This window comes from Rhinoderma darwinii, chromosome 7, assembly GCF_050947455.1.
Source record: "Rhinoderma darwinii isolate aRhiDar2 chromosome 7, aRhiDar2.hap1, whole genome shotgun sequence".
NCBI classification, from domain to species: Eukaryota; Metazoa; Chordata; class Amphibia; order Anura; family Rhinodermatidae; genus Rhinoderma; species Rhinoderma darwinii.
In genome coordinates this window covers 14,383,019-14,409,366 of record NC_134693.1, presented here as the reverse complement: position 1 = coordinate 14,409,366, position 26,348 = coordinate 14,383,019, and the positions used below count along the sequence as shown (strand labels likewise).

The 26,348-nt window shown below is 45.4% G+C and overlaps 1 protein-coding gene across 1 annotated transcript; it reads left to right on the top strand.

The window, feature by feature from the left end:
* The first annotated feature begins 1,762 nt into the window (after positions 1–1,762).
* Positions 1,763–24,299, top strand: LRRC40 (leucine rich repeat containing 40). The gene is made up of 15 exons (XM_075832832.1): positions 1,763–2,083; positions 2,839–3,020; positions 5,693–5,766; positions 5,876–6,005; positions 6,308–6,431; positions 6,557–6,699; positions 7,984–8,156; positions 10,087–10,177; positions 10,657–10,708; positions 13,323–13,431; positions 15,652–15,759; positions 18,820–18,930; positions 19,664–19,741; positions 20,796–20,981; positions 22,301–24,299. The coding sequence occupies exons 1-15, from the start codon at positions 1,933–1,935 to the stop codon at positions 22,404–22,406; spliced, it is 1,818 nt and encodes a 605-aa protein (XP_075688947.1). The 5' UTR covers positions 1,763–1,932; the 3' UTR covers positions 22,407–24,299.
* Positions 24,300–26,348: the final 2,049 nt, after the last annotated feature.

The window sequence follows — 26,348 nt, the reverse complement described above, 5'->3', positions numbered from 1 at the left end:
GTATTAGTGGGGGGCAGGGTAGTGACTGGTATTAGTGGGGGGCAGGGTGGTGACTGGTATTAGTGGGGGGCAGGGTGGTGACTGGTATTAGTGGGGGCAGGGTGGTGACTGGTATTAGTGGGGGCATGGTGGTGACTGGTATTAGTGGGGGCAGGGTGGTGACTGGTATTAGTGGGGGCAGGGTGGTGACTGGTATTAGTGGGGTAGGGTGACTGGTATTAGTGGGGGCAGGGTGGTGACTGGTATTAGTGGGGGCAGGGTGGTGACTGGTATTAGTGGGGGCAGGGTGGTGACTGGTATTAGTGGGGTAGGGTGACTGGTATTAGTGGGGGCAGGGTGGTGACTGGTGTTAGTGGGGGGCAGGGTGGTGACTGGTATTAGTGGGGGGCAGGGTGGTGACTGGTATTAGTGGGGGCAGGGTGGTGACTGGTGTTAGTGGGGGGCAGGGTGGTGACTGGTATTAGTGGGGGGCAGGGTGGTGACTGGTATTAGTGGGGGGCAGGGTGGTGACTGGTATTAGTGGGGGGCAGGGTGGTGACTGGTATTAGTGGGGGCAGGGTGGTGACTGGTGTTAGTGGGGGGCAGGGTGGTGACTGGTGTTAGTGGGGGCAGGGTGGTGACTGGTATTAGTGGGGGGCAGGGTGGTGACTGGTATTAGTGGGGGGCAGGGTGGTGACTGGTATTAGTGGGGGGCAGGGTGGTGACTGGTATTAGTGGGGGCAGGGTGGTGACTGGTATTAGTGGGGGCAGGGTGGTGACTGGTATTAGTGGGGGCAGGGTGGTGACTGGTATTAGTTGGGGCAGGGTGGTGACTGGTGTTAGTGGGGGGCAGGGTGGTGACTGGTATTAGTGGGGGGCAGGGTGGTGACTGGTATTAGTGGGGGGCAGGGTGGTGACTGGTATTAGTGGGGGGCAGGGTGGTGACTGGTATTAGTGGGGGGCAGGGTGGTGACTGGTATTAGTGGGGGCAGGGTGGTGACTGGTGTTAGTGGGGGGCAGGGTGGTGACTGGTATTAGTGGGGGGCAGGGTGGTGACTGGTATTAGTGGGGGCAGGGTGGTGACTGGTATTAGTGGGGTAGGGTGACTGGTATTAGTGGGGGCAGGGTGGTGACTGGTATTAGTGGGGGGCAGGGTGGTGACTGGTATTAGTGGGGGCAGGGTGGTGACTGGTATTAGTGGGGGGCAGGGTGGTGACTGGTATTAGTGGGGGGCAGGGTGGTGACTGGTATTAGTGGGGGCAGGGTGGTGACGGGTATTAGTGGGGGGCAGGGTGGTGACTGGTGTTAGTGGGGGCAGGGTGGTGACTGGTATTAGTGGGTGGCAGGGTGGTGACTGGTATTAGTGGGGGCAGGGTGGTGACTGGTATTAGTGGGGGCAGGGTGGTGACTGGTATTAGTGGGGGCAGGGTGGTGACTGGTATTAGTGGGGGGCAGGGTGGTGACTGGTATTAGTGGGGGCAGGGTGGTGACGGGTATTAGTGGGGGGCAGGGTGGTGACTGGTGTTAGTGGGGGGCAGGGTGGTGACTGGTATTAGTGGGTATATTACTGGTACAATGTGTATGTTGGTGTCTTGTATCAATTTTTTTCTCTCATATCGTTCACAAAAATAGAAAAAGCAGCGCTTCAGCCGTCAGGAAACTACAACTCCCAGGAATCCCTTACAGACGCAGGTTGTTGGGGCATGCTGGGGGTTGTAGTTTCCCGTTGTTGGAGCTCCTCATGTGATTGGCCCGGCTTCCTTCGTCTGGACACAGCAGCGCTCCGTCTCCCTGTGCTGCGGCTGGACGGGATACAGACAAGATTACCTCATGTACACGCCGCCACCATATTAGTCATGCTGCTCTCGGGCGCCATCTAGTGCCTCATCCGGCCGCTGTCAGCTCTGGGCGGGCTGCCTGTGTTTGAATTGCACCCACCGGACCTTGCCTGTCATGTCTCGGTTCAAGAGGGGGGGAATCACCGGGGATCCCCGGGCCGGTTTCAAAGACCAGAAAGACAAGGAGCCGGCTGTACCTCAGGGACTGATCAAGGCGGCCAGGAAGAGTGGACAGCTAAATCTATCAGGAAGAGGCCTGAGCGAGGGTGAGGGAGCCAGGACGCGTGAGGGAGGTCTGAGGGGGCCAGGACAGGTGAGGGAGGTCTGGGGGGGCCTGGACAGGTGAGGGAGGTCTGGGGGGGCCTGGACAGGTGAGGGAGGTCTGGGGGGGCCTGGACAGGTGAGGGAGGTCTGAGGGGGTCACGACAGGTGAGGGAGGTCTGAGGGGGCCAGGACAGGTGAGGGAGGTCTGAGGGCCAGGACAGGTGCGGGAGGTCTGAGGGGGTCACGACAGGTGCGGGAGGTCTGAGGGGGCCAGGACAGGTGAGGGAGGTCTGAGGGGGCCAGGACAGGTGAGGGAGGTCTGGGGGGGACCAGGGCAGGTGAGGGAGGTCTGGGGGGACCAGGACAGGTGAGGGAGGTCTGGGGGGGCCAGGACAGGTGAGGTGGGGTCTCGGGGGCTCTGAGCAGGCTGTGGTGTTGTCATGGATACCCCCGGTGAGGCCATCACTGTGTACGTCCCATTCTTCTGGTGCCACGGCAGTCACATGATACGATTTTCGTGCGTCACAGCGTTTTGTTTTTTCCTCGCCGTAGAAGGCGACGACCTGTGGGCAAGCTGCGACTTTAGCCCGTTACCACTAACGCCCAACTCTTGATTGTGGTTGCCTTTTAATGATAGGTGACGCCGGCACATGGCGACCATATTGGCTGCCGCATAATTGCCACACGTTTATAAAAGCGGAGGTTGTTTGCGTCCATTTATTCATTTTTTTAAAATTTGCTTTGTATTTTTGTCCAGTTCCTGCGAGCGTTTGGAGAATAAATCTGGACACCCCCGAGGAGGCTCACAGCAACGTCCAGTTTGATGCGTCCGACCGTTGGTGGGAACAGACGGATCTCACTAAACTGTTTCTGTCTTCCAATAAGCTGCCGTCTCTGCCTGAAGACCTCAAGCTGCTGCCCGCCCTGGTGGTGCTGGACGTACGTCTCGCTGCTGCTGCTGCTCACAAGTCTCATTTTACGTCGTTTCTCCGTTGGTACCGTTTCGCGGGGTGGTTTGTCATGTGGCCAAAAATCCTTTTTACACCATGCGGTCAAACATTGTGCAGTTTATAGGACGAGATGTGTCGCGGGAAGCCCCTTATGTTGCAGCCCCTAAAGTCCAGGGGAATAAACGATTGGCGCTCCCAGCACGAGACTGCAACACGGCCATGACTGACAGCGTCTCCCACTGCAAAGGCCGGCAACGGGGATGACTCGGATCTCGGTCGTTTAAACCCCTTAAATGCTGTGGTTAATAGCGACCGCAGCATTTAAAGAGGCTCTGTCACCAAATTATCAAATCCCTATCTCCTATTGCATGGGATCGGCGCTGCAATGTAGAGAACAGTAAGGTTTTTTTTTTTTTTGTTTTTTTTAAACGCTCATTTTTGGCCAAGTTATGAGCAATTTTATATTTATGCAAATGAGCTTTGAAATGGACAACTGGGCGTGTTTTTTTTCGTATTTCCAACTGGGCGTGTATTTTTTTTAACTGGGCGTGTTTACTTGTTTTACTAACTGGGTGTTGTGAAATAGAAGTGTATGATGCTGACCAATCAGTGACAAATCAGCATCATACACTTCTCATCGTTCCCACCCAGCTTCTTTCACTAAAGACACACAGCGTGACGTCACCCACAGGTCCTTCAACCTTGGCGTCGGTCAGAGCAGATACATCGGCTGAAAGGCGTCCAAAAGGTTAATATGCTCGTCTCTAGGGAGTTTACTATGCTTACCTGCACATTCCCTGCACTGTAGCCTCTGACGCCTGGAGCTGATGTGTCTTCTCTCTTCCGACGCCAAGGTTGAAGGACCTGTGGGTGACGTCATCATTCCCAGCCAGCTTCTTTCACTGCAGACACAGCGTGACGTCACCCACAGGTCCTTCAACCTTGCTGTCGGAAGAGAGAAGACACATCCGCTCCAGGCGTACAGTTGAATTTGCAGCAGCATCACCATGTGCAGGTAAGCATAGCAAACTCCCTAGAGACGAGCATATTAACCTTTTGGATGCCTTTCAGCCGATGTATCTTCTCTGACAGACGCCAAGGTTGAAGGACCTGTGGGTGACGTCACGCTGTGTCTTTAGTGAAAGAAGTTGGGTGGGAACGATGAGAAGTGAATGATGCTGATTTGTCAGCGTCATACACTTCTATTCACAACGCCCAGTTGGTAAAAACACAATACACGCCCAGTTGGAAGTACGAAAAAAAACACGCCCAGTTGTCCATTTCAAAGGTCATTTGCATAAATATAAAATAGCTCATAACTTGGCCAAAAATGATCGTTTTTAAAAAAAAATAAAAAAACAACGTTACTGTTATCTACATTGCAGCACCGATCACATGCGATAGGGATTGATAATCTGGTGTCAGAGCCTCTTTAAGTGGTTTGATGAAGAGGAGGGGGTTTATTCTGTCGCCTATCGGTGGCCAGTGAATGCAATCGCCGGTAGCCATGGCAGCCGGGTGCCTAACAAAGTCCCACTTCAGGCCTGCCATAGTTGTATGCCTAGTAAATCGTGCCAGAGGCGACATCCCGATAGACCGCCTGTCCCTTTTACCTTATACTGAGTATATATAAAGCATTATATCTGAGATCACGTTGTGACCTTTCGTAGTGGGGAGGAAAAAATGTATCAAATGTGTGAAATAATAAAGTTTATTTAAAAAAAAAAACTTAAAAAAGGATAAAAACAATTTTCCAAAGTGTAAAAAATAAATAAAAATACACATATATGGTATCGCCGCCATCCGAACAATAAAGTCAACGCTTTACATCACGTGGTGAACGCCGCACAAAAAAAATGCAAAAAGCAACGGAGCAAATCCTTTTTTTTTTTTCTATCCCCCCCCCAAATAAAGAACTATAAGTTAATCAATTCGTCCGATGTACCCGAAAATGGTTCCAATAAAATCACCATCTCATACCGCTAAAAACAAGCCCCCCTCAGCTATATCGGCGAACAATTTTACAGCTTTTAGAACGCGGTAATTAAAAAATAAGGGAGTCTGGTCTTTAAGTGGTTAATACAGTGAAGTTTTTTTTAATCTGACATTAGGGGCTTATTCACACGGCCTGGATAATAGGTCGGTCGTGTGACGGAGGGTTTTTTAACGCTCGCCACACAGATGCATTAAAATCAATGCATGTCTATGGGGCTAGTCACATGGTCGTTTTTTTAAAAGGACCTTGTGAACGGCCCGTAAATAAAAATAGAACCTGTCCTGGTTTTGCCCGTTTTCCTGGATGCCTCAATAGAATAAAGTCTGAGAGATCCGTGAAAACGGTTCCCGCACGGCTGCAAATCGTCCGATTTGACCACCGTTCGTGTGAATGCGGCCTCATACGATCTGATGGGTGGCGGATTATCAGAGATTCAGAATTACTGGACGGTCATAGAAAAATATATAACTCCCCTAATTGATTCTGTTCTGGCCTCGTGATAAATAAGATTATCCGAATTTATGGATTGGCGGATGCCAGATTAAAGGAACCGCTAAAAATTGTCATGATCCCTGAAGTGCGTTGAGCGATACCACTGATCGCCGGAGCGCTATAGACGCTTGTATACGGGCAGATGGAGGATTGACACTGATCTGTATTCGCAGGTTCATGACAACCTCCTGACGGAGCTTCCCGGTGCCATCGGCGAGCTGGTGAACCTGCAGAAGCTGAATGTCAGGTATACGGGATCACGAGCGCCCGTTGTCGTTGATAGCGGGGGGGGGGGTCTATATATTCATTATAGTTTTGATTTGCATCTTCTTACGGACGTCCTGTGTATTTACCAGCCACAATAACCTGAGGTCGCTGCCACCGGCGCTGGCACAGCTGCAGAATCTCAAGAGCCTTCTCACCCAGCACAACCGGCTGCAGGAGATACCAGAGGCGCTTGGACAACTGGCCGGATTGGAGGAGCTGGTACGTTCCCCTCAGGGTTGTAGGCAGCGCATAGGAAGGTTAAAAGGGTGGTCCAGGTTTAGAAAACACTTGGCTGCGTTCTTTCAGAAACTGCGCCACACCTGTCCGCGGGTTGTGTTGCAGTTTGGTTCCATTGAAGTGAATGCGGCTGAGCTGCAATACTACACACAACCTGTGGACTGGTGTGGCGCTGTTTCTGGGAGAAAGCAGACATGTGTTTTTTAATCCTGGACAACCCCTTGTAGTAGATGAATCTGCAGCACGATTTCTGTGTTCATGGGTAAAATATTCTTCAATTACAGGACCTTTCCAATAACAGTCTGCAGAACATCTCAGGATGCCTCGGAGGTCTGACCCATCTTGGTCAGCTCAACTTGTCCAACAACAAGCTGAAAGCTCTTCCTGCTGAAATCAGTGCCCTGAAATGTAAGACTTGTTAGAGCTCCCCCTAGTGGTGGCTGCAGGCTGACAGAAATGTATCATTTAACTCTATGGCTATGCAGGGGATTTGGAGCTTTGTGTCACACTTTGTCTTTCTATATTTCCTGAAGGCCTTAGACAGCTGGATTGCACATCAAATCTTCTTGAAGACGTGCCCACTTCGTTATCTGGAATGAATTCTCTGGAGCAGCTGTACCTAAAACTGAACAAGCTGACGTTTCTGCCCGAGCTGCCCAACTGCAAGCGACTGAAGGTGACGTTATCACGCTCCTTAAAGAGGACCCGTCACTAGTCGTTTCTGATCAAATTGTCCCACTTTGGCCGGCTCCCCGTTTTGGCGCCCAATATGCGAATTGCTAGCATTGGTACAGGGAGGAGGAGACCTCCGCTCCCCTCAGTGGGCGTTTTATTCTCTCTCGTTGTGACACGGTTTAATTAATATGGCTCTGGAATGACCGGGTTGCAGAGGCTGGTCTAGGGAAATCTCGCGAGATTAGCATCGCTGTGAAACCGTACGCATTGATTGGGAGAAGAGAACGCCCACTGAGGAGAGCTCAGGTCTGCTCCCTGTAGTTGATGCTAGTAATGAGCATATTAAGCAATAAAACGGAGAGGCGGCCGTAGCAGGACAACGAAGGGGACAATTTGAAAAAAAAAAAGTGCAGGTATTAGGAGGCTGCAGAAAAAATGGATATGTAAAAAATGGTTAACAAAAAAAAAACCGGAGCATTTTGATGCGGAAACCGCGCCAAAAAACGCCTGAAATCGCCCCCCATTAATTTCAATGGGAGAAGAAGCAGTAAAAAAAACGCTTGCGGGAAAAAGAAACGACATGCTCGTCAGGTGTTTCCGTCTCTGACCTCCCATTGACATCAATGGGTGGCAGAGATCGCGTTTTTCACTGCGTTTTTTTGCCTGCGGCGCTCAATGGACGCGGGCGAAAGACGCAGCAAATGTTCTGCTGGCAAAGTCCAAATTTGCCTCAAAATTCCTGAAGGAATTTTGAGTCAGATTTTTCCGCCCGCAAAAAAACTCAGTCTGAACAAGGCCTTAAGGGGTTTTCCCATCACAGAAAGGGATTACATATAGCTCGGATGTGCCATCACTTTCTGATCGATGGCCGGGACCTCTATGATTCTGAGAAAGGGACTGCAGCTCTGATTTAGCGCTGTGGCAAGTTCAACGTTTTCCCTGCTCGGCGGTTCTCCCGGGCACCCGCTGTGCAAGTAACTGCCGCCGACCCCGTTCACGTAAATGGAGATGTGCCGCAGTTCCCTTGCACAGCGATCGGCCAGGAGCGCAAAAAATACTGACGTGGCCGAGACCCTAAACTATCACTGGAGCCCCTTCATTTTCAGGAACGGTGGAGGTCCAAGTGGTTGGTTTCGATTAGATCGCGGTGGCGTATCCTAGCGATATGCGATCCCTTCCAATGATGGGAATAACCATATGATGTGTGACTTTGATAGGCAGCTGTTTAGTCTTTGGCAAACAATTTATGTTGAGTAATAAAATCTACTGAACATTAACCCTTCAGGAGCTGCATGTTGGTAACAACCAAATAAATACTCTGGGCCCCCAGCACTTATCACATTTGGGGGGTCTCAGCATTCTGGACTTGAGGGATAATAAGCTGAAGACCTTACCTGAGGAAATTGCTTTACTGAAAGGACTGGAGCGGCTGGATCTGACCAATAATGACCTGGGCAGGTAAGAGTTACCGAAACATCACCACAACATTAGGCCACTTTCACACGTCCGTATTCTGGTCATTATTTTTCTAAACCAAAAAAAGAATAATGGGGAGATTGTCACTTATTCCGTGTTTTGGATCCACTCCTGGTTTTGGCTTCCAAATACTGAAGCAAAATCCTGACCAGAATACTGACGTGTGAATGTGACCTCACTGCAAGTTTAGAAATAGACGGGTTTGATACATAAAGAAATGGAGAAGAATTGATCAGAAATAAAAACATTTTTTTTTCTTTTCACATCACGATTCTTGGTTACATCAGCAGGAATAGCAAAAAAAAAAAAAGTATCTAAACGTAAACTGTGATGTACCTATTGGTTTCTATGGGCCAAAGATATACCAAGAGTGTCCTTTGTTATCATGGAAGTATGTATACATTTTTTGCATACGGTTCAGTGTGTTTCGGGTGGAAAAATGTATTCTAAAACTGCACGGCCATAAACGTGGTGTGCACAGGGGCCGAACATGATGTCAGATGATGGACAGACCAAAGTGATAAGACGGGTAGGATTCCAACCTGTCCGATTCTTTTTGTCTCACCATGTCAACCCCTGTCCATATGCCCCATTAGGGCTTAAGGATGCCATAGAGAGGGATCCATAGCTCGGGGCCCCCCTTATGTACCGTAATGAAAGTTGCTATATAAGAGCGACTCCTGCTCTGACGGACCCGGCGCATCCGTGTGTTACTTGGCCGGGATGTAATGCTACATTTCCCCTGCAATGGAAATGTAAGACTTGCTGGGTATCCCCGGTGATATCAGGTGATCTTTGGGGGGGTAGAGAAGCTTGACCCAGAATGGTCAACTGATCGCCGTGTCGGCTTCTTTGTCAAAAGCGGTTGTGTTCGAGAGGCAGTGCCTTTTTAAGGGAGTCGGGTGAGACCGTGGTCAGCTGAAACCAACATCTAGATGATGTCTCTGGTTTGCTTAAAGAGTCTCTGTCACCACATTATAAGTGCCCTGTCTCCTATATAATGTGATCGGCGCTGTAATGTAGGTGACGGTAATGATTTTTATTTAGAAAAACGATCTATTTTCACCACTTTATGAGCAATTTTTTGCTTTATGCTAATGAGTTTCTTAATGCCCAAGTGGGCGTGTTTTTACTTTAGACCAAGAGGGCGTTGTACAGAGGAGTGTATGACGCTGACCAATCAGTGACCAATCAGCGTCATACACTTCTCTCCATTCATTTACACTGCACTAGCGATCTAGCTATATCGTTATGTGCAGCCACATACACTAACATTACTGCAGTGTCCTGATAATGAATATACATTAACTCCAGCCAGGACGTGATGTCTATTCAGAATCCTGACACTTCTGAATCTTTTCTGTGAGATTTCCAGCAAGGCAAGCGTAATCTCGTTTGAAATGACCGGTTACATCGTAATCTCGCGAGATTACGTTTGCCTTGCTGGAATCTCACAGAGACGCTACAGAAGTGTCAGGATTCTGAATACACATCACGTCCAGGCTGGTAGTGATGTATATTCATTGTCAGGACACTAGTAATGTTAGGGCTTGTGTATGAGGCTGCACATAGTGATATAACTATATCGCTAGTGCAGTGTAAATGAATGGAGAGAAGTGCATGACGCTGATTGGTCACTGATTGGTCAGCGTCATACAGCGTCCTCTGTACAACGCCCTCTTGGTCTAAAGTAAAAACACGCCCAGTTGGGCATTAAGAAACTCATTAGCATAAAGCTAAAATCGCTCCTACAGTGGTTTAAAATAGATTGTTTTTCTAAATAAAAATCATTACTGTCACCTACATTACAGCGCCGATCACATTATATAGGAGACAGGGCACTTATAATGTGGTGACAGAGACTCTTTAAGAATGGTTTCAAATGAAATCTTATAACTTTCTTTCTTTGCAGTCTGCCGAGTTCCCTTGCAAATCTTCAGAATTTAAAATCTCTTCAGCTGGAAGGCAATCCCTTGCGGGGCATTAGGAGGGATATTCTCAGTGTAAGTAAAACTGGAGACTGTTTATACATTTTGGACCTGTCCAGATTTGTAATCATTGGTATCATGTATGACGTAAATGTTTAATATTAATTCTACTATTTTTATACCTTTTTTTTTTTTTTTTTTTTTTTTTGTTAAAGTAACTAAACTTCCAATAAACTTCTGACATGTCAGAAGATTTGATCGCTGGGGGTCTCCGCACTGAGACCCCCACTGATCCCTAAAACGAAACAGCAGAAGCATTCAGGGGAGCACTGAACCTCTTAGTTTCTCATCGACTTTTATCGAATAGCCAAGCTAGAAACGAAGCGGCTCAGCGCTCACCCGAGTGCTTCTGCCACTTCGTTTTAGCGATCGGTGGGGGTCTCAGTGCTTAGACCCCCCAGCGATCAAAACTTCTGACATGTCACTATGACATGTCAGAAGTTTATTGGAAGTTTAGTTACCCTTTAATTATTTTGCACTGTTTCCAATTTTAGAAAGGTACCCAGGAACTACTGAAGTATTTAAGAGGCAGAATTCAAGTTCCAGGTAATGATATTTTCTAGTAGATCAGGTTTATTTTTTTTTGTATTTTCATTCTGTTATTGAGTTCCGTGACAATAATCCAAGATCCACAGTTGTGCACGTAATAAGGTGTCTTGGGATAAGACTTATTTTTTTGTTTTAGGATGCAGAATTCTTTTGCAGCAAGATCCGCCGCTGATTTCACCCGTCGCAAAATCTGTGGCAAATCCTCTGCATATAGGACATGCTGCGGATTTGAAGGTCCACAGTATGCCCCAAAATAAATACAGATTTTTTTTCTGCTGCGTGTGAATGGGGTTCTGTCAAACCTTATTCACTTGCATTGTATTCCTTTGTTGCAGATTTCGCTGCGGATCCGCCGTGTCTGAACATACCTTTAGGCCGGATTCACACAGAGTAAAAATTCTGCAGATTTTGCTACAGAATTTACCCCTTCTAGGTTGAAAGGGTGAAATCCGCAGTGATTTTTCATATCCGCAAAATGCTCGGATTTCCATCCAGAAAATGTTCTCCTGCATGTGAATAAGATTTATTCAGATCTCTTCCGCAATGCTAGGACTGTAATCCACAGAAGATCCGCACGAAAAATCTGCAGTATTTCTGACCACCTGTGTGAATCCAGCCTTATGAACAATGAGTATAAGCACAGGGTAGCTAAACCTTTTTGTCTCTCCGCATCCCCCTGCACCTCTGAAAGGGTTAGGCTGGAATCACACGAGCACATTACGTCCGTAATGGACGGAACGTATTTCGGCCGCAAGTCCCGGACCGAACACACTGCAGGGAGCCGGGCTCCTAGCATCATAGTTATGTACGACGCTAGGAGTCCCTGCCTCTCCGTGGAACTACTGTCCCGTACTGAAAACATGATTACAGTACGGGACAGTTGTCCGGCAGCGAGGCAGGGACTCCTAGCGTCGTACATAACTATGATGCTAGGAACCCGGCTTAGGGCCACACATTTTTATGCTTGCGACTGGACTGAATGCACTTTTAATTTCCTCATGTAATAGTAGCGATACATGGCAGCCATTCAAATGTTGTCTTCATGTCAATGATCGCCTTGTAATACTACATTTCCTTTGCTGCCCGACTGGCCACAGATTCCACCAGCAAAATCAGCTATTTGGCAGGAGCCGGACCCGCGGCAATCTAATGATCGCTTCCGCGGCTCCTTCATGAAAAGGGGTTACCATTGTTGAGACGACCCCTTCAAATACCAGCAATGTTTATTAAAGTTCAGAAAAAAAAGTGCATTTAGTCCAGTTGTGACCCCTAAACTCTTCCATAAGTGCAGGGGGATGTGTGGGCTCAAAACTCTTGTAGAGCAGCTCCCATTTCTGGCACAAGGTGGGGGGTGTACGGGGGACCCCCATCTAGGGTGTTCATAAGCCTTAAAGAGGCTCTGTCACCAGATTTTGCAGCCCCTATCTGCTATTGCAGCAGATAGGGGCTGCAATGTAGATTACAGTAACGTTTTTATTTTTAAAAAACGAGCATTTTTGGCCAAGTTATGACCATTTTTGTATTTAAGCAAATGAGACTTGCAAAAGTACAACTGGGCGTGTTTAAAAGTAAAAGTACAAGTGGGCGTGTATTATGTGCGTACATCGGGCGTTTTTACTACTTTTACTAGCTGGGCGTTCTGATGAGAAGTATCATCCACTTCTCTTCAGAACGCCCAGCTTCTGGCAGTGCAGACACAGCGTGTTCTCGAGAGATCACGCTGTGACATCACTCACTTCCTGCCCCAGGTCCTGCATCGTGTCGGACGAGCGAGGAGACATCGGCACCAGAGGCTACAGTTGATTCTGCAGCAGCATCGGCGTTTGCAGGTAAGTAGCTACATCGACTTACCTGCAAACGCCGATGCTGCTGCAGAATCAACTGTAGCCTCTGGTGCCGATGTCCTCGCTCGTCTGACACGACGCAGGACCTGTGAGTGACGACACAGCGTGATCTCTCGAGAACACGGCTGTGTCTGCACTGCCAGAAGCTGGGCGTTCTGAAGAGAAGTGGATGATACTTCTATACACATCGCCCAGCTAGTAAAAGTAGTAAACACGCCCCGATGTACGCACATAATACACGCCCACTTGGACTTTTACTTTTAAACACACCCACTTGGACTTTTGCAAGCCTCATTTGCATAACTACAAAAATGGTCATAACTTGGCCAAAAATGCTCGTTTTTTAAAAATAAAAACGTTACTGTAATCTACATTGCAGCGCCGATCTGCTGCAATAGCAGATAGGGGTTGCAAAATCTGGTGACAGAGCCTCTTTAACATGACATATGGGCAGAGATTGTCTTCATGAGAGAACCCCCTTTAACTGGCTGCCGACCTTTGACCAGTGTCCTTGTCATGAGCAGCAGGCACTAGTAGACCATACTGATTGCGTGGGTATTGCTACTGTGCCAGGGCATTCTGGGTAATGGGGTCACTGCCCTGATCTAACGTCAACAGCGTTCTGGTGGATTTACGGTAACTACATACTTCCTGAAGTAACATTCTCATAGCATATTATCTAAAGAGCACACACTCTTATCAGACTAACAAAGAAATTACATTTGCTGTTGGGGTCCTAAAGAAGAAGCGACTTGTTTGTTTTACAGATCCAAAGTCTGAACAGGGAGCGGCTCCTGTGGTCACAGCCATGACCATGCCAAGCGATGCTCTCGTGAATGCTCACGCCATTGCCACATTGAAGAACTTAGAGTACAGGTATTACACGCGCCATTTTTTTTTCCAGGTGGATGCACTAGATGGGATGTCATTTATTTATACCGACACATTGTAAACATTTGGTACGAAGTGCTGATATTGGGGACAGAAGCTGCAAAATGAAAGAACTACATTGCATACGTTCATCCATACAGGCTCCTCTTAAAGGGGTTATCTGGGATTTTAAAGAGGCTATGTCACCAGATTTTGCAGCCCCTATCTGCTATTGCAGCAGATAGGCGCTGCAATGTAGATTACAGTAACGTTTTTATTTTTAAAAAACGAGCATTTTTGGCCAAGTTATGACCATTTTCGTATTTATGCAAATGAGGCTTGCAAAAGTACAACTGGGCGTGTTGAAAAGTAAAAGTACAACTGGGCGTGTATTATGTGCGTACATCGGGGCGTGTTTACTACTTTTACTAGCTGGGCGTTGTGTATAGAAGTGTCATCCACTTCTCTTCAGAACGCCCAGCTTCTGGCAGTGCAGCACTGTGACGTCACTCACAGGTCCTGCATCGTGTCGGCACCAGAGGCTACAGATGATTCTGCAGCAGCATCGGCGTTTGCAGGTAAGTCGATGTAGCTACTTACCTGCAAATGCTGATGCTGCTGCAGAATCAACTGTAGCCTCTGGTGCCGACACGATGCAGGACCTGTGAGTGACGTCACAGTGCTGCACTGCCAGAAGCTGGGCGTTCTGAAGAGAAGTGGATGATACTTCTCATCAGAATGCCCAGCTAGTAAAAGTAGTAAACACGCCCCGATGTACGCACATAATACACGCCCACTTGTACTTTTACTTTTCAACACGCCCAGTTGTACTTTTGCAAGCCTCATTTGCATAAATACGAAAATGGTCATAACTTGGCCAAAAATGCTCGTTTTTTAAAAATAAAAACGTTACTGTAATCTACATTGCAGCGCCTATCTGCTGCAATAGCAGATAGGGGCTGCAAAATCTGGTGACAGAGCCTCTTTAAACTTCATGGTCCTTAAGATAAGCTGTCAATATTAAATTGGTGGGGGGTCCGACTCTCGGGACCCCCCTCGATCTGCTGCTTAAATGGAATTAGAGAATGCTGCACAGCCGCTGCAAGTGCTAACAATAAGGAAATCGATGTAAACAAAAAAGGGGCCTCGGCACTTGTATAAGTGCAGTGGCCCCTTTAAACAGCTGATCGGCAGGGGTACCAAGAGTTGGACCCCCACCGATCTAAGATTGGTGGCCTGTCCTAAGAATAGGCCATCAATTGTCAAATCCTGGATAATTCCTTTAACCTGTTTTATTTATATCCAGTCCTCTGAGCAGACACTATAGATGTAAATGATCAGCGATCTTCTCCTTCACCCATACCTGAGCTCCGGCTTCGGTTTTTAACACTATTCAACACTTTGCTAAAAGCGTAGCGAACCCTTTAATTCAGTAGCTGCTAAATGACACATTTAGGCTGCGTTCACATCTGCGTCAGGGCTCCGTCTGAGCTTTCTGTCAGGGGAACCCATGAACGGAATCCAAACTGAAACAAACTAAAACCATTTCCACCGGATCCGTCACCATTGAAATCAACGGTGATGCAAACGGAAAGCTCCGACGGAACCCATGAACCGATTCCTGAAGCAGATGTGAGCATAGCCTTAGATTAACATTTCAAGGTTGAAAAAATACTTAAAGGGGATGTCCAGGATTATAAAAACATGGCTGCTTTGTCCCAAAAACAGCAGCTCACCTGTCCATATGTTACGTCTGGCTTTGCATTTCAGCTCCATTGAAGTGTATGGGGTTGAGATGCAATTCCACATACAACCTGTGCAAAGGTGTGGCGCTGTTTTTGGAAGAGAGCAGCTGTCTCTTTCCTGGACAACCACTTTTGTCTCAAGACAACCCCATTTAAAATTCAGTCCGACCCAGCAGGTGATCACTGCAGGTCTGGCTTCAGAAACCCCTGGCGATCAGCTGTTCTTGCTAGGAGATAGCTGCAACCAGCCGCAGAGGCCACTACAGGGGAATTGTAGTATTACATGCAGAACAGATAACTGGGCAGCACGGTGGGAAGATAGGGAATTTAGATTGTGAGCGATGACTACTTCTGTACAGCGCTGCAGAATATGTTGGCGCTCTATAAGTACTAGAAATAAATAACATAGCAGAAAGCAGCGTACGGAACCACATACAAGGAAAATAAGGTCTAGCGGTTGTTTATCTGTCCATTCCTCTAGTGATAAGCAAGCTCCGGCCATTCCTGATGCCGTCTTCAATGCAGTTGGAAGTTCCCCCATCACAAGCGTAAATTTCAGCAAAAATCAGCTGACCGAGGTTCCTTTAAGGTAAAATACAATTTATAATGTCCTATATAAGGTTCTGAATTTCTCACATCAGCAGGACGTTCTGCATAGATCTGTAATGGCGGCAATACTGGTGGTCACCCAGCTCGCCGAGAAACTGATAAAACACCTGAATAGCATATTTGACAGAAGGGAATGACAAAGATTCATATTTACAGGGAATGTTTTATTTTAGGAGGGAATTCTCGTTAAAGAGGAGCCGTCACCTCTCCTGACATGTCTGTTTAGTGAATAATTGTATTCCCCGTGAAATAAGAATTCTGGAACATATTTTCCTAGGACTCTGCATTGTGACGCTTCTCTGTTGTTACTCCTAGAAATGTATGAATAAATGGTAACACCCAGTTGTCAATTCTCCTGGTCAAAGGGGCGTGTCCTTACACAATGGGAGACTGCCAGCACTGATTGGATATTGTCAGTTTGTGTAGGGACACACCCCCAACTGGTAACACCCAGCTGTCAATTTATTCAGAATTTTGTAGGAAGAATAACAGAGGAACGGCACAGTGTAGTGTTCTAAGATTTTTTTTTCCAGAATTGTGATTTTATAGGAAATACAAATATTTTTTTCTAAGACAGACCTGTCAGGAGAGGTGACCAGTCCCCTTTAACCCCTTGGTGACCAACCTATATTAGGCCTTAATGACCAAGCAATTTCTTTTGTTTTTACATCATCGCGTTTAAAGAGCTTTAACTTTTTTTTATTTTTCCATCAACATAGCTGTATGAGGACTTTTTTTTATTTTATTTTTTTGCGGGATTAGTTGTATTATTTAATGGCACCGTTTTTGTGTACATATCATTTTTTTATTAACTTTTTTTTGGGTGGGAATAGAAAAAAACCCTGATATTCCACCATTGTTCTATGCGTTTTAAATTGACGCGGTTCACTGTGCGGCGTAAATAGCACATTACCTTTATTCTATGGGTCGGTACGATTACGACGATAACACATATGTATAGATTTTTTTATGTTTTATGACTTTTGTACAATAAAAACACTTTTGAACTAAAATTATTTGTTTTTGCGTCGTCTTTCCAAGAGCCGTAACTTATTTTTTTTTTCATTTTTCCGTCAATTTAGTGATATGTAGGCTTGTTTTTGCGGGACAAGACTTAGTTTTCATTGGTACTTTTTTGGGGCATATGGGACTTATTGATTAACTTTTTTTGGGGGGGGGCAAAGTAAAAAAAATAGCAATTCCGCCATCGTTTTGCGTGGTTTTTTTTTTGCGGTGTTTACCTTACTGTTTAAATGACATGGCAACTTTATTGTTTGGGTCATTACGGTCGCGGCGATACCAGATATGTGTACTTTTATTTTTTTTTATTTTTTTTACACTTTTACTAACTAAAACCACTTTCTAATGGAAAAAATGTTGTTGTTTTTTTACTGTAGCCTTGATTAATAATTTTTATTTGTCATTAATTATTTTTCCACTCCCACTAGGGGACTTCACTATACGATCTTTAGATCGCAGACATAATGCTTTGGCATACTTAGTATACCAGAGCATTACTGCCTGTCAGTGTAAAACTGACAGGCGATCTATTAGTACGTGCCTTTGTTAGGTTCCCGGCTGCCGTGGCACCCCAACAAAGGCCTGTGATTGCATTTGAGGGCCGCCGATGGGTGACAGAGGGAGCCCCCTCCCTCTATAAACGTCTTAAATTCCGCGGTCGCTATTGACGGCAGCATTTAAGGGGTTAAACGGCCGCGATCTAAGTAAACTTTCGATCACTACCGTTGGAGCAGGGGCCTGTCTGTCATCAGAAAGCCGAGCACTCGCTCCACCTTGCACGGGACTTGCACTAGGCTGCCGTGAAAAGGCGTATTGGTGGTCACTAAGGGGTTAAAGCAACACATCAGATGCACTTTTAAAGCTCCCTGCATTTTAGTTGTCTAATATTTCATGGGATAGTAAGAAAGAACTCGCCAGGAAAACGGATACACTAGTGCAGGGCCTGAGGGGGCGGAGCATGACTACTATTTTTGCTGTTCTTTGAATTTGTCATGCTCCGCCCCCTCAGGCCCTGCACTAGGCAGAACTCAGTGTATCCGTTTTCCTGGAGAGTTCTTTTAACTATCCCATGAATATTAAAGTAGACAACTAAAATGCAGGGAGCTTTATAAGTGCACCTGAATGTTATAAATTTCACTTTTATATCCTTTATAATATTTTTTTTCATACTTCTTCAATTTTCTAATGGATGAATTACTGCAAGTTGTGAGGCTCTTTCCATGAATTGTACGAGGCTTCTCTCGCCGGCCTCTTATAGATAAATGGCGTTCTAAAACTTCAGCTGTATTGCAAGAATTGGTAAAATACGGGGAAGAGAATCCAAATGATATTCTGAGATCTTTCCGAGCGTCGGGGGAAGCGTCGGATAATTTCGCAGCACTTTTAGAGTCGAGAGCCGTCCTTGTCGAGAGTCCTTGACGTGAATTTTAAAAGCTTCCCACTTAGTGTAGAGATTCCCATGTTTTCTCCCGGGTCTCTTCATCCAGCAGGGAAGGTTTTACAGGCTGCATTCGTTACCGTTTTATTTACCGCAGTATTTAATTTTTCTACCGTTTTGAGTAAAAAAATATTTCAGTAATAAATATTTCCAATTATGTCGCTCTCAGGCGCACTAATAATTTTATTAAAAATTGTGTGTAAATATTTTATATCTGTTGTCTGCCATAGCAAAAGGAGCTGCTGTCATCTGACAGCCATTATGTGAGCGTTCCTACTTATAACGGGGGAAGGGGGACTTTTAATGTTGGTAGGAGGGAGAGCTGCACCCTAAACGTTTACCTCTTACGCGCACCATACATCCTAGCCCTGACTATAGAGAGGCTGTCAATAGCGTAATGTGAAGCTCCTGGGCCTCGAAGAAAAATCTGTAATATAAAGCTGCTATAATAGACCGGAAACTGCAGCCAATCGTAGGGGAAGCTGATGTGGAAACCACCAGTGTGAACGGACTTGGTGTTCGTGAAGGAGTTCATGGATTTCGGATGAACTTTAAAATCCAATGTTTGTTTTTTATTTACAGGATTGTAGAACTGAAAGATTCAGCGTGTGACGTCAACCTTGGCTTCAATAAAATCCCTACAATTTCACTAAATTTGTGCATGCTGCTGAAACTAACACACCTAGACCTGAGGTGAGTCCTATTATCTGTTCTGTTCCATAATAAGCTTTCTCCTTTTTTGTACAACCAGAACTTCAGCTGCTCATGGGCTGTGTGTGGTATTCATATGAATGGGGTTGCATTACCAGACACCGCCTATGGACAAGAGCTATTCTGGGGGAAAAGCAGACCCTACTTTTTTCTATTCTCATACAACCCCTTTAAAGCTTAAGTCGACGTCGCGGCCGCGTGGCTGGTCTGATAGTCCACGTCGCGGCCGGTCTGATAGTCCACGGCGCGGCCGGTCTGATAGTCCACGGCGCGGCCGGTCTGATAGTCCACGGCGCGGCCGCGTGACCGGGCTGATAGGCCGCGTGGCCGGGCCTGTAGTATGACCCAGAACTGCATACACAATTCTGCTGGTTGTGATAGGAAATAGTCGTCCGACACCCCCCTAACCCATTACCAGAGCAAGCTGTGCGCAAACAATGAGCCAGGAAGAAATGCTGAGAGATCTCCGCTCTGGCGTCTGCGTAGTGACTGCAGCTCTGGATTATAAAATGACATTTTAAAAATAAGTTTTACCTGACACTTGTGCACGTGGTCTATGAATTCTTTGTATAGGGAGCTAAACGTTGACATCTTGCTATTCGTGTAGCCGTGTTGTCACGTGGAGTTGTTGGCTGTTCGTCTATCAGACAAGTTACCCCGGTTACTTTGCTTCCTGAATGAGCATTTTGATTATTTTTGTTTTCTTTAAATGCAGGAACAACTTTCTTGTGTCTCTCCCGGATGAGCTGGAGGCGCTAATGCGGCTGCAGTCCATAATCCTTTCTTTCAACAGGTTGGTAAAACTTTTCTCCCATTTTACCAGCGCTGTGTATTCCACATATACTGCACTTTGGTTAGATGTTTTTGGAAGGGGGTTTCCAACTTCAAAACATGGGACCTGACGAGTACCAGGATATCAGATGTTCTGGATTATTAGGGTAAGAGTGAGAAATAAATAGAAATTAAGGGAGTTATTCCCAGCTCAGACATTTATGGTATATCCACAGGATTTGGAATGCATTTCTAAAAGATGTGGGGCCCGGCAAGTGTGCGTCGTACCTCCTATAGAAATTAATGGAGAGACCCGCGTACATGCATGGCCACCTCTCAATTTATTCTCTGCTTGGATGCGGTGACTGCCATACGAGTCGAATGACCCCCGTTCTGGTGATATGTGTGGGTCCCACAGTTAAAGGGGTTATCTGGGCACATCAAGTGAATGAGCGCAGTGTTGCAGCACGGCCGCTATACCGTGACTAGAGCCATCTGCTTCCAGCATTGAACACCGCATAATATCTGGTGCCCGGACACAGCTGGAAGAACAGCTGATCGGTGCGGAGCCGAGTGTCGGACATACTGATGATCTATCCTGTGGATGAAAAAACGTCACGTGCCCAGATAACCTCTTTAAGTCCCGTATCTATCAGATATTTATGGTATATCCTGAGTTTGGAATAACCCTTTAGCTTTTAAAGGTACAGTATCGCCACCCCCATGATGACATGCAGTGAACGTTATTGTGCCATACAAAGTACAATAATAAGTTACTGTCCCTTTATTCTTTTAATGGTTTACCTCCACTCATTCATTCTTTCCCTCGTTGCTCTCCGATCTATGTAAGTAAACAGACGATCACTCCTGTCCATAGATCTGGGAATTGTTCATAGGGATCTGTGCACATCCGGTATATATGGATGCCATGTGAGTGACCAAACCTCCCCCCTGCCGCTAAGGTTCCCAGGATCAGCACTTCATATATTCCTAGAGAAACCTTTTAATGAGAATTGCATAAGTCCTACATACATTATCATCATATATTCAGATTTTACTTTCTTGCATTTTTCCAGATTTAAAACATTCCCTGATGTTCTCTACCGGATCCCGACGCTGGAGACTATACTCCTCAGCACCAATCAGATTGGATCCGTTGATCCTCTCCAGCTAATAAAACTTAACAAACTTTCCACCTTGGACCTCCAGAATAATGACCTCCTGCAAATACCTCCAGCCCTGGGAAACTGTGAAAGTCTTAGGTAAGAGGCAGAGTTCTTGCAGGAGAAATAACGCTGCACCCAAGACCTGACCTGCCTGATGTAATAATACACATAGTAAATACTTAAAGGAATTTTCCCATAAACTCATGGATCCCCTATCCACAGGATAGGGGATACATGCGTGATCGCCAGGGGTCCGGCCACTGCGACCCCCATCGATGAGGAGAACAGGCGACTGAAAGCGCTGGCACCCATGCTCAACCAGCGCTCCATTCATTTCTATGGAGCTGCCGTTTACAGCGGTCCCGGAAGTCTCATAGAAATTAATGGAGCGCTGGCCGAGCATGCGCACCAGTGTGTCCTTTTCATGGAGCAGTTAGGGGGCTTTCGGTCCTCCGTTCTCATCGCGGGGGGTCCCAGCGGCCGTACCCCTGGTTGATCACGCATGTATCCCCTTTCATGTGTTTTGTGGGAAAACCCCTGCACTCTATGCAGCAGCTGTCCCGGGATTTTCTCGAGGATCACTATTCCCTCCGTGTACATTATTTAAAGGGGTTTTCCATAAGTTTTGGGGGGTTTTTTTTTTTCAATTTTTTTTCTTAAACTGCTCACAGGTCTTCACAGGCACCCTGACATCCCACAAATACATTTTAACCTGTTTTTGCGTTTTTCTAACGCTTTCCATGATACCATCCAACGATTCCGTCTGTTTATCTCTTACGTTTCTGGTCCGCGTCTGTTATCGTCATGGCACTGGCGTGTCTTCCCTCTTCATATCCAGCCAAACACCTCTGAAATGTAAGGCCAGCCCGCTCAATTCAATACCCTTTGCCCGCCTACTCCGCATTATCCATCTCCCTGCGCCCGCCTGCTACACCCTCATGTGATAATATCCTACAACTCCCAGCATCCGCCATCTTCACCTCCATGCGCCATCTTCTCTCTGGCGCAGGTGCAATGGGAGCGCTGAACTGAGCATGTGTCTGGCAAGCCGATTGGCGCATGATCCGTTATACATGTAGAAAGGAGGGCCCACTGTGGGTTTACTCGGCGATGATATACCCGAACACAGCGGCGAACAGCATTACGGAGGATGCGTGCGTGACGTAAGCGGAAAAAGGGTATTTTGAGAGAAATGCATCACGTGACCAGCGGACAAAACGGGGTAACTGTACATTTACAAGACTAACAATAAATTAAAGTGCTTCGTTACGTTAGAATAGACGGTTGAATGGCGGTTTGTGTCATCGGACAATCCCTTTAATAGGCCATGTGGAAAGTGATTGTCCAAAGTAGACAACACCTCTTATAATGCAGGATGCGCTGCACTCTTTCTATTAATGTTTTCTTCTCCACAGATCTTTGAGCCTGGATGGAAATCCTTTCAGAAATCCCCGGGCTGCTATTTTAGCCAAAGGGACGGCCGCCATTATGGAATATCTGCGAAGTCGGATCCCCACCTGATCAGCATCCGGAGAGTAGGGGCTCTTAGGACTTGGATGTCGATGTAACTACACACATTGCTGGAAATATTTGTTTGGATCTTCTCATGTTTTACAGCCATATATTATCTTCATATCATGTATATGTCCAATACATCCATGTCCCAGCACGACTGCCTCATAAACTAAAAAAGCAACATTCAGTTATATAGATCCCAAATTGTAATACATTGAGCATAAAGTTAGGTCATTTAAAAAAAATTTTTTTCTTCATCAGTAGTGCGATGTAGAAGGTGGGTAAAAACACATCCACTAGGGGGCAGCATGCTCCATTATTCCCCCTTTTTCTCATTTTATTTTCACCCAGTTCTTTTGGTGGATTTAGAACTGTCTCCTCAAACAGCCACTTTAAAGGGTAACTAAACGTTCAACAAACTTCTGACGTGTCATGGTGACACATCAGAAGATTTGATTGGTGGGGTCCGAGCACTGAGACCCTCGCCAATCACTAAAACGAAGCGGCAGAAGTGCTTGTGTGAGCGCTCGGCTGGTTTGTTTCTGTTCGTTTTTTTCCGGAAAGCCAATGTAGCGGAGTATAGGCTCCTAGACTTTCTATTAAACCCGTAATCCGATACATTGATTTTACGGAAAAAGCCAAACCGAAATGAAGCGGCTGAGCGCTCACACGGGCACTTCGTTTTAGCGATTGGTGGGGTTTTCAATGTTCGGACCCCCACCAATTAAAATTTCTGACTAGTCACAATGACATGTCAGAAGTTTGAACGTTTAGTTACCCTTTAAATATTTGTTTATTAGGGTTGATCATTGTTTTTGCCGCCTTTTAGTCGCTCTTTGCTGTTAATTCCGGATAGTGCATTATTTAACAGCTACCACTCCACTTTTAAACCTCCTTCACAGTATAAATCTACATATAACGGGTAACCTTTTACTGTGCTTTACGTATCTTGTTCTAAACTTGATATACATCAAATTTTATACTCCATTCACTTCACAAGCTGCATCAAGATTCTGCTGGCTGCCACTTGCAGCGAGGTGCTGAGTCACCCCTTAGCTAGGTTTCTGTAATGCACGTAATTGTGGGAAAATACAGCGAAAAGGCTCTGTACAGACGCTGATCAACGTGAGATCAGAAATAGGAGACCAGCAGAATTCCGAATGCAGCTCTGGTTGTGAGTAGAGGAGATGGCATACTGTAACTCAAGACCAGCACAAGATAAGTAAAGCAAAGTATTTGGATCACCAGCCAACATTATATGTTGGCTTAAAGGGGGTTTCCTATCTCAAAGTAATGCTATATCACTAAGCTATGCCATCACTTTATGATCGGTGGAGATTTCGACTGCCAGGACCCCAATGGATCCGGAGGATGAAGGGGCTGCAGAGCTGGTTTAGCATTGAGGCCCCTTCAGTCTTTCTCCTGGCTGCCCACTTTGCAGGGAACTACGGCCGGAACGCCACTGATTATAATGGGATGGTAAATGTTAGCAATATGGCTTCAATTTATCAGAAAACCCCTTTTAAGCTGGAAATGTTGATTACGAGTGGAGTTCTGTATTACTGATTTATTACTCCAGACTGATTTTTCAATCGAATTCATGCTCAAATCACGCACCGCACACCGATGCGCATCCATGTGCGATGCGTGATTTTCACACACCCGTTGACTTCAATGGGCGCGTAGGTCTTAACAATGCAGCTTTGCATTTCGCTAGCCACCAGGCAAGCACATAATGATCTGCTGCTGTACAGAGGATGGAGGAGTTGTAGTCTCATGAATGTTGGTTTTGCTCCTCAAATGTCTACCTACCCCGCGGTATAGCCAGAATTTTTCTGCAATGCAACATTCGCTATGAAGAAAATTAAATTGTAAATAAATAAATCTGCATAGACTGGAGGACTGAAATCTCGCCGATTGATGTTCCAGCCTACGATGATGACTGACACGAAATATTTGCTATAAATAAAATCTATCGCCCATTAGAAGTTTCGGTAACTTCTTATATTAATATACCGAAAAAGTGACACATTGATTAAAGGGGTAGTCCAGTCTAGAAAATCCATTTCCATATACCCCATTAGTGATTTCTGCATTATAGACGGGGGTCCTTTGTTCAAAATCTTTGTCAGAGTTGAGAGCGTCTCTCTCTCTCTCTGGTGTCCTGTATTACACAGATAACACATTGATATGAATGGACGCTGTGTAATGCTTCATTTCCCCTGTGGTGGCGCTGCAGGGACATTGAACACTTACTGCCAGGTTTCCTCTCTGATTATAGCTGATCGCTGGGGGTCGCAGCAGAAGGACACTTTGTGATCAGCGTATTGTCCAGGGACCCATAAAGAAGTAGGGATTGTTCAAAGCTGAGAACCCCTTTAATTGGGTATTCTGGCATTAGCATGTGATGGCATATTGCATGTGGAGGTCTGACTACTGGGACCCCTACGATCACGCGAATGAAGCGGCCCAAATCAGTACCCGCACAGTGCCTGGACGGCTGTGACACGGTGCAAGGAGAAAATGAGAAGGATCTGCGATATGCCATCACTTGCTACGACCAAAATACCCCTTTAAGTAGCACCAATCGGGAGACAGCCCAATGCCAGGAATAGTACTTCATATCACAGTGAACATGTAAAAACGCGACTTCTCCGGGCTGCACTATAAAGGGTAGACATATCTTTTTAATGTTACCCCTTTTTCAAGGGATATATTAAAAAATGAAAAACACTTTTTGAAGGTCTTTCCAATTTATTTTTTTATTGCTTCATTGCATCTACGATGAAAAATATAGCAGTTTTGCAATAGTATTGATTAAAAAAAACAAAAAATGTACCATTCGGTCTGCATAGGAGCTGTATATACAAATGTGTCGCCAGGATTACAGACTACAAGAAAACACTGTGTAGTCCAGAGTAACATGACTGCAGGATCAGACTACACCGCAAAGTTTTGTTTTAAAGTTTACATGAATATATATATTTTGGAGCCATACGAACAATTTGCAAAAATTCATATACCCTTTATACGCAATGTTTGTAAGCAAATGAAGAAAAAAGGATAGTTTTTTTTTTGTCCTTTCATTTTTTTTATTGTAAAAAAAAATAAATGTTAAAACACTGCAGTTTTCTTATTGGCCACTAGATGTCACAACAATAGAGTCATCTCGTTTTACAGCCTGCTGTGAAGAAAAGGTTAATCCGCACGGTCTTCTCTCTTTATCAGACAGCGACAATGACATTTGGGCAAGATGAATCGTACACTAAATAAATAAATCCAAACGGCCACAAACGCTTACAATAAACTGACATTTTATTTTTGTACAATAGACTTTTTTCTTTTGTATACCTTATTTAAAACACTTGAATACTGAAAAAGTTAGAACTTCAAAGCCTTAAAAATGGGTCCGCTGTACACTGCACAGCATTGATCTAGTCCCTGTATTTGTTTGTATATACAGAAAGCATCTCCAAAAGTTTGTGCCCCCCATTCACAAAGTCACCAATTCATCATCTTATAGCTGGAAGTATACACTTTGCCATGTGCAAAATAACCGAACAAGAAAATTGATTGCACAGAATTAATAAATTGTAAAATATAATATATTTATATATATATGTCCCTCTGCACGTACATTAAAAGCAGCATTCAAGTTCTTTTTACTTCAAAAAAGTGTAATACATTCACAAATTATTGAAATGAAGCAGTAAAGACGTCACCGCCTCGATTTATTTACATCCATAAAAGTACATTATAATATAGCAAATGACAAATCTTCATAGTCAACTCAAAACCACAACTTTTTGAAAAAAAAAAGCAAATTTTTTTTTTTTTTACCTGCATTAATTGAATTTTTTTTTTTTTTTTTACACATTTTTCTTCTGAACTCGTTGATTCATATATTAGTATGTGTCTATAAAAGTTCAGCTAATTTCTAATAAACGC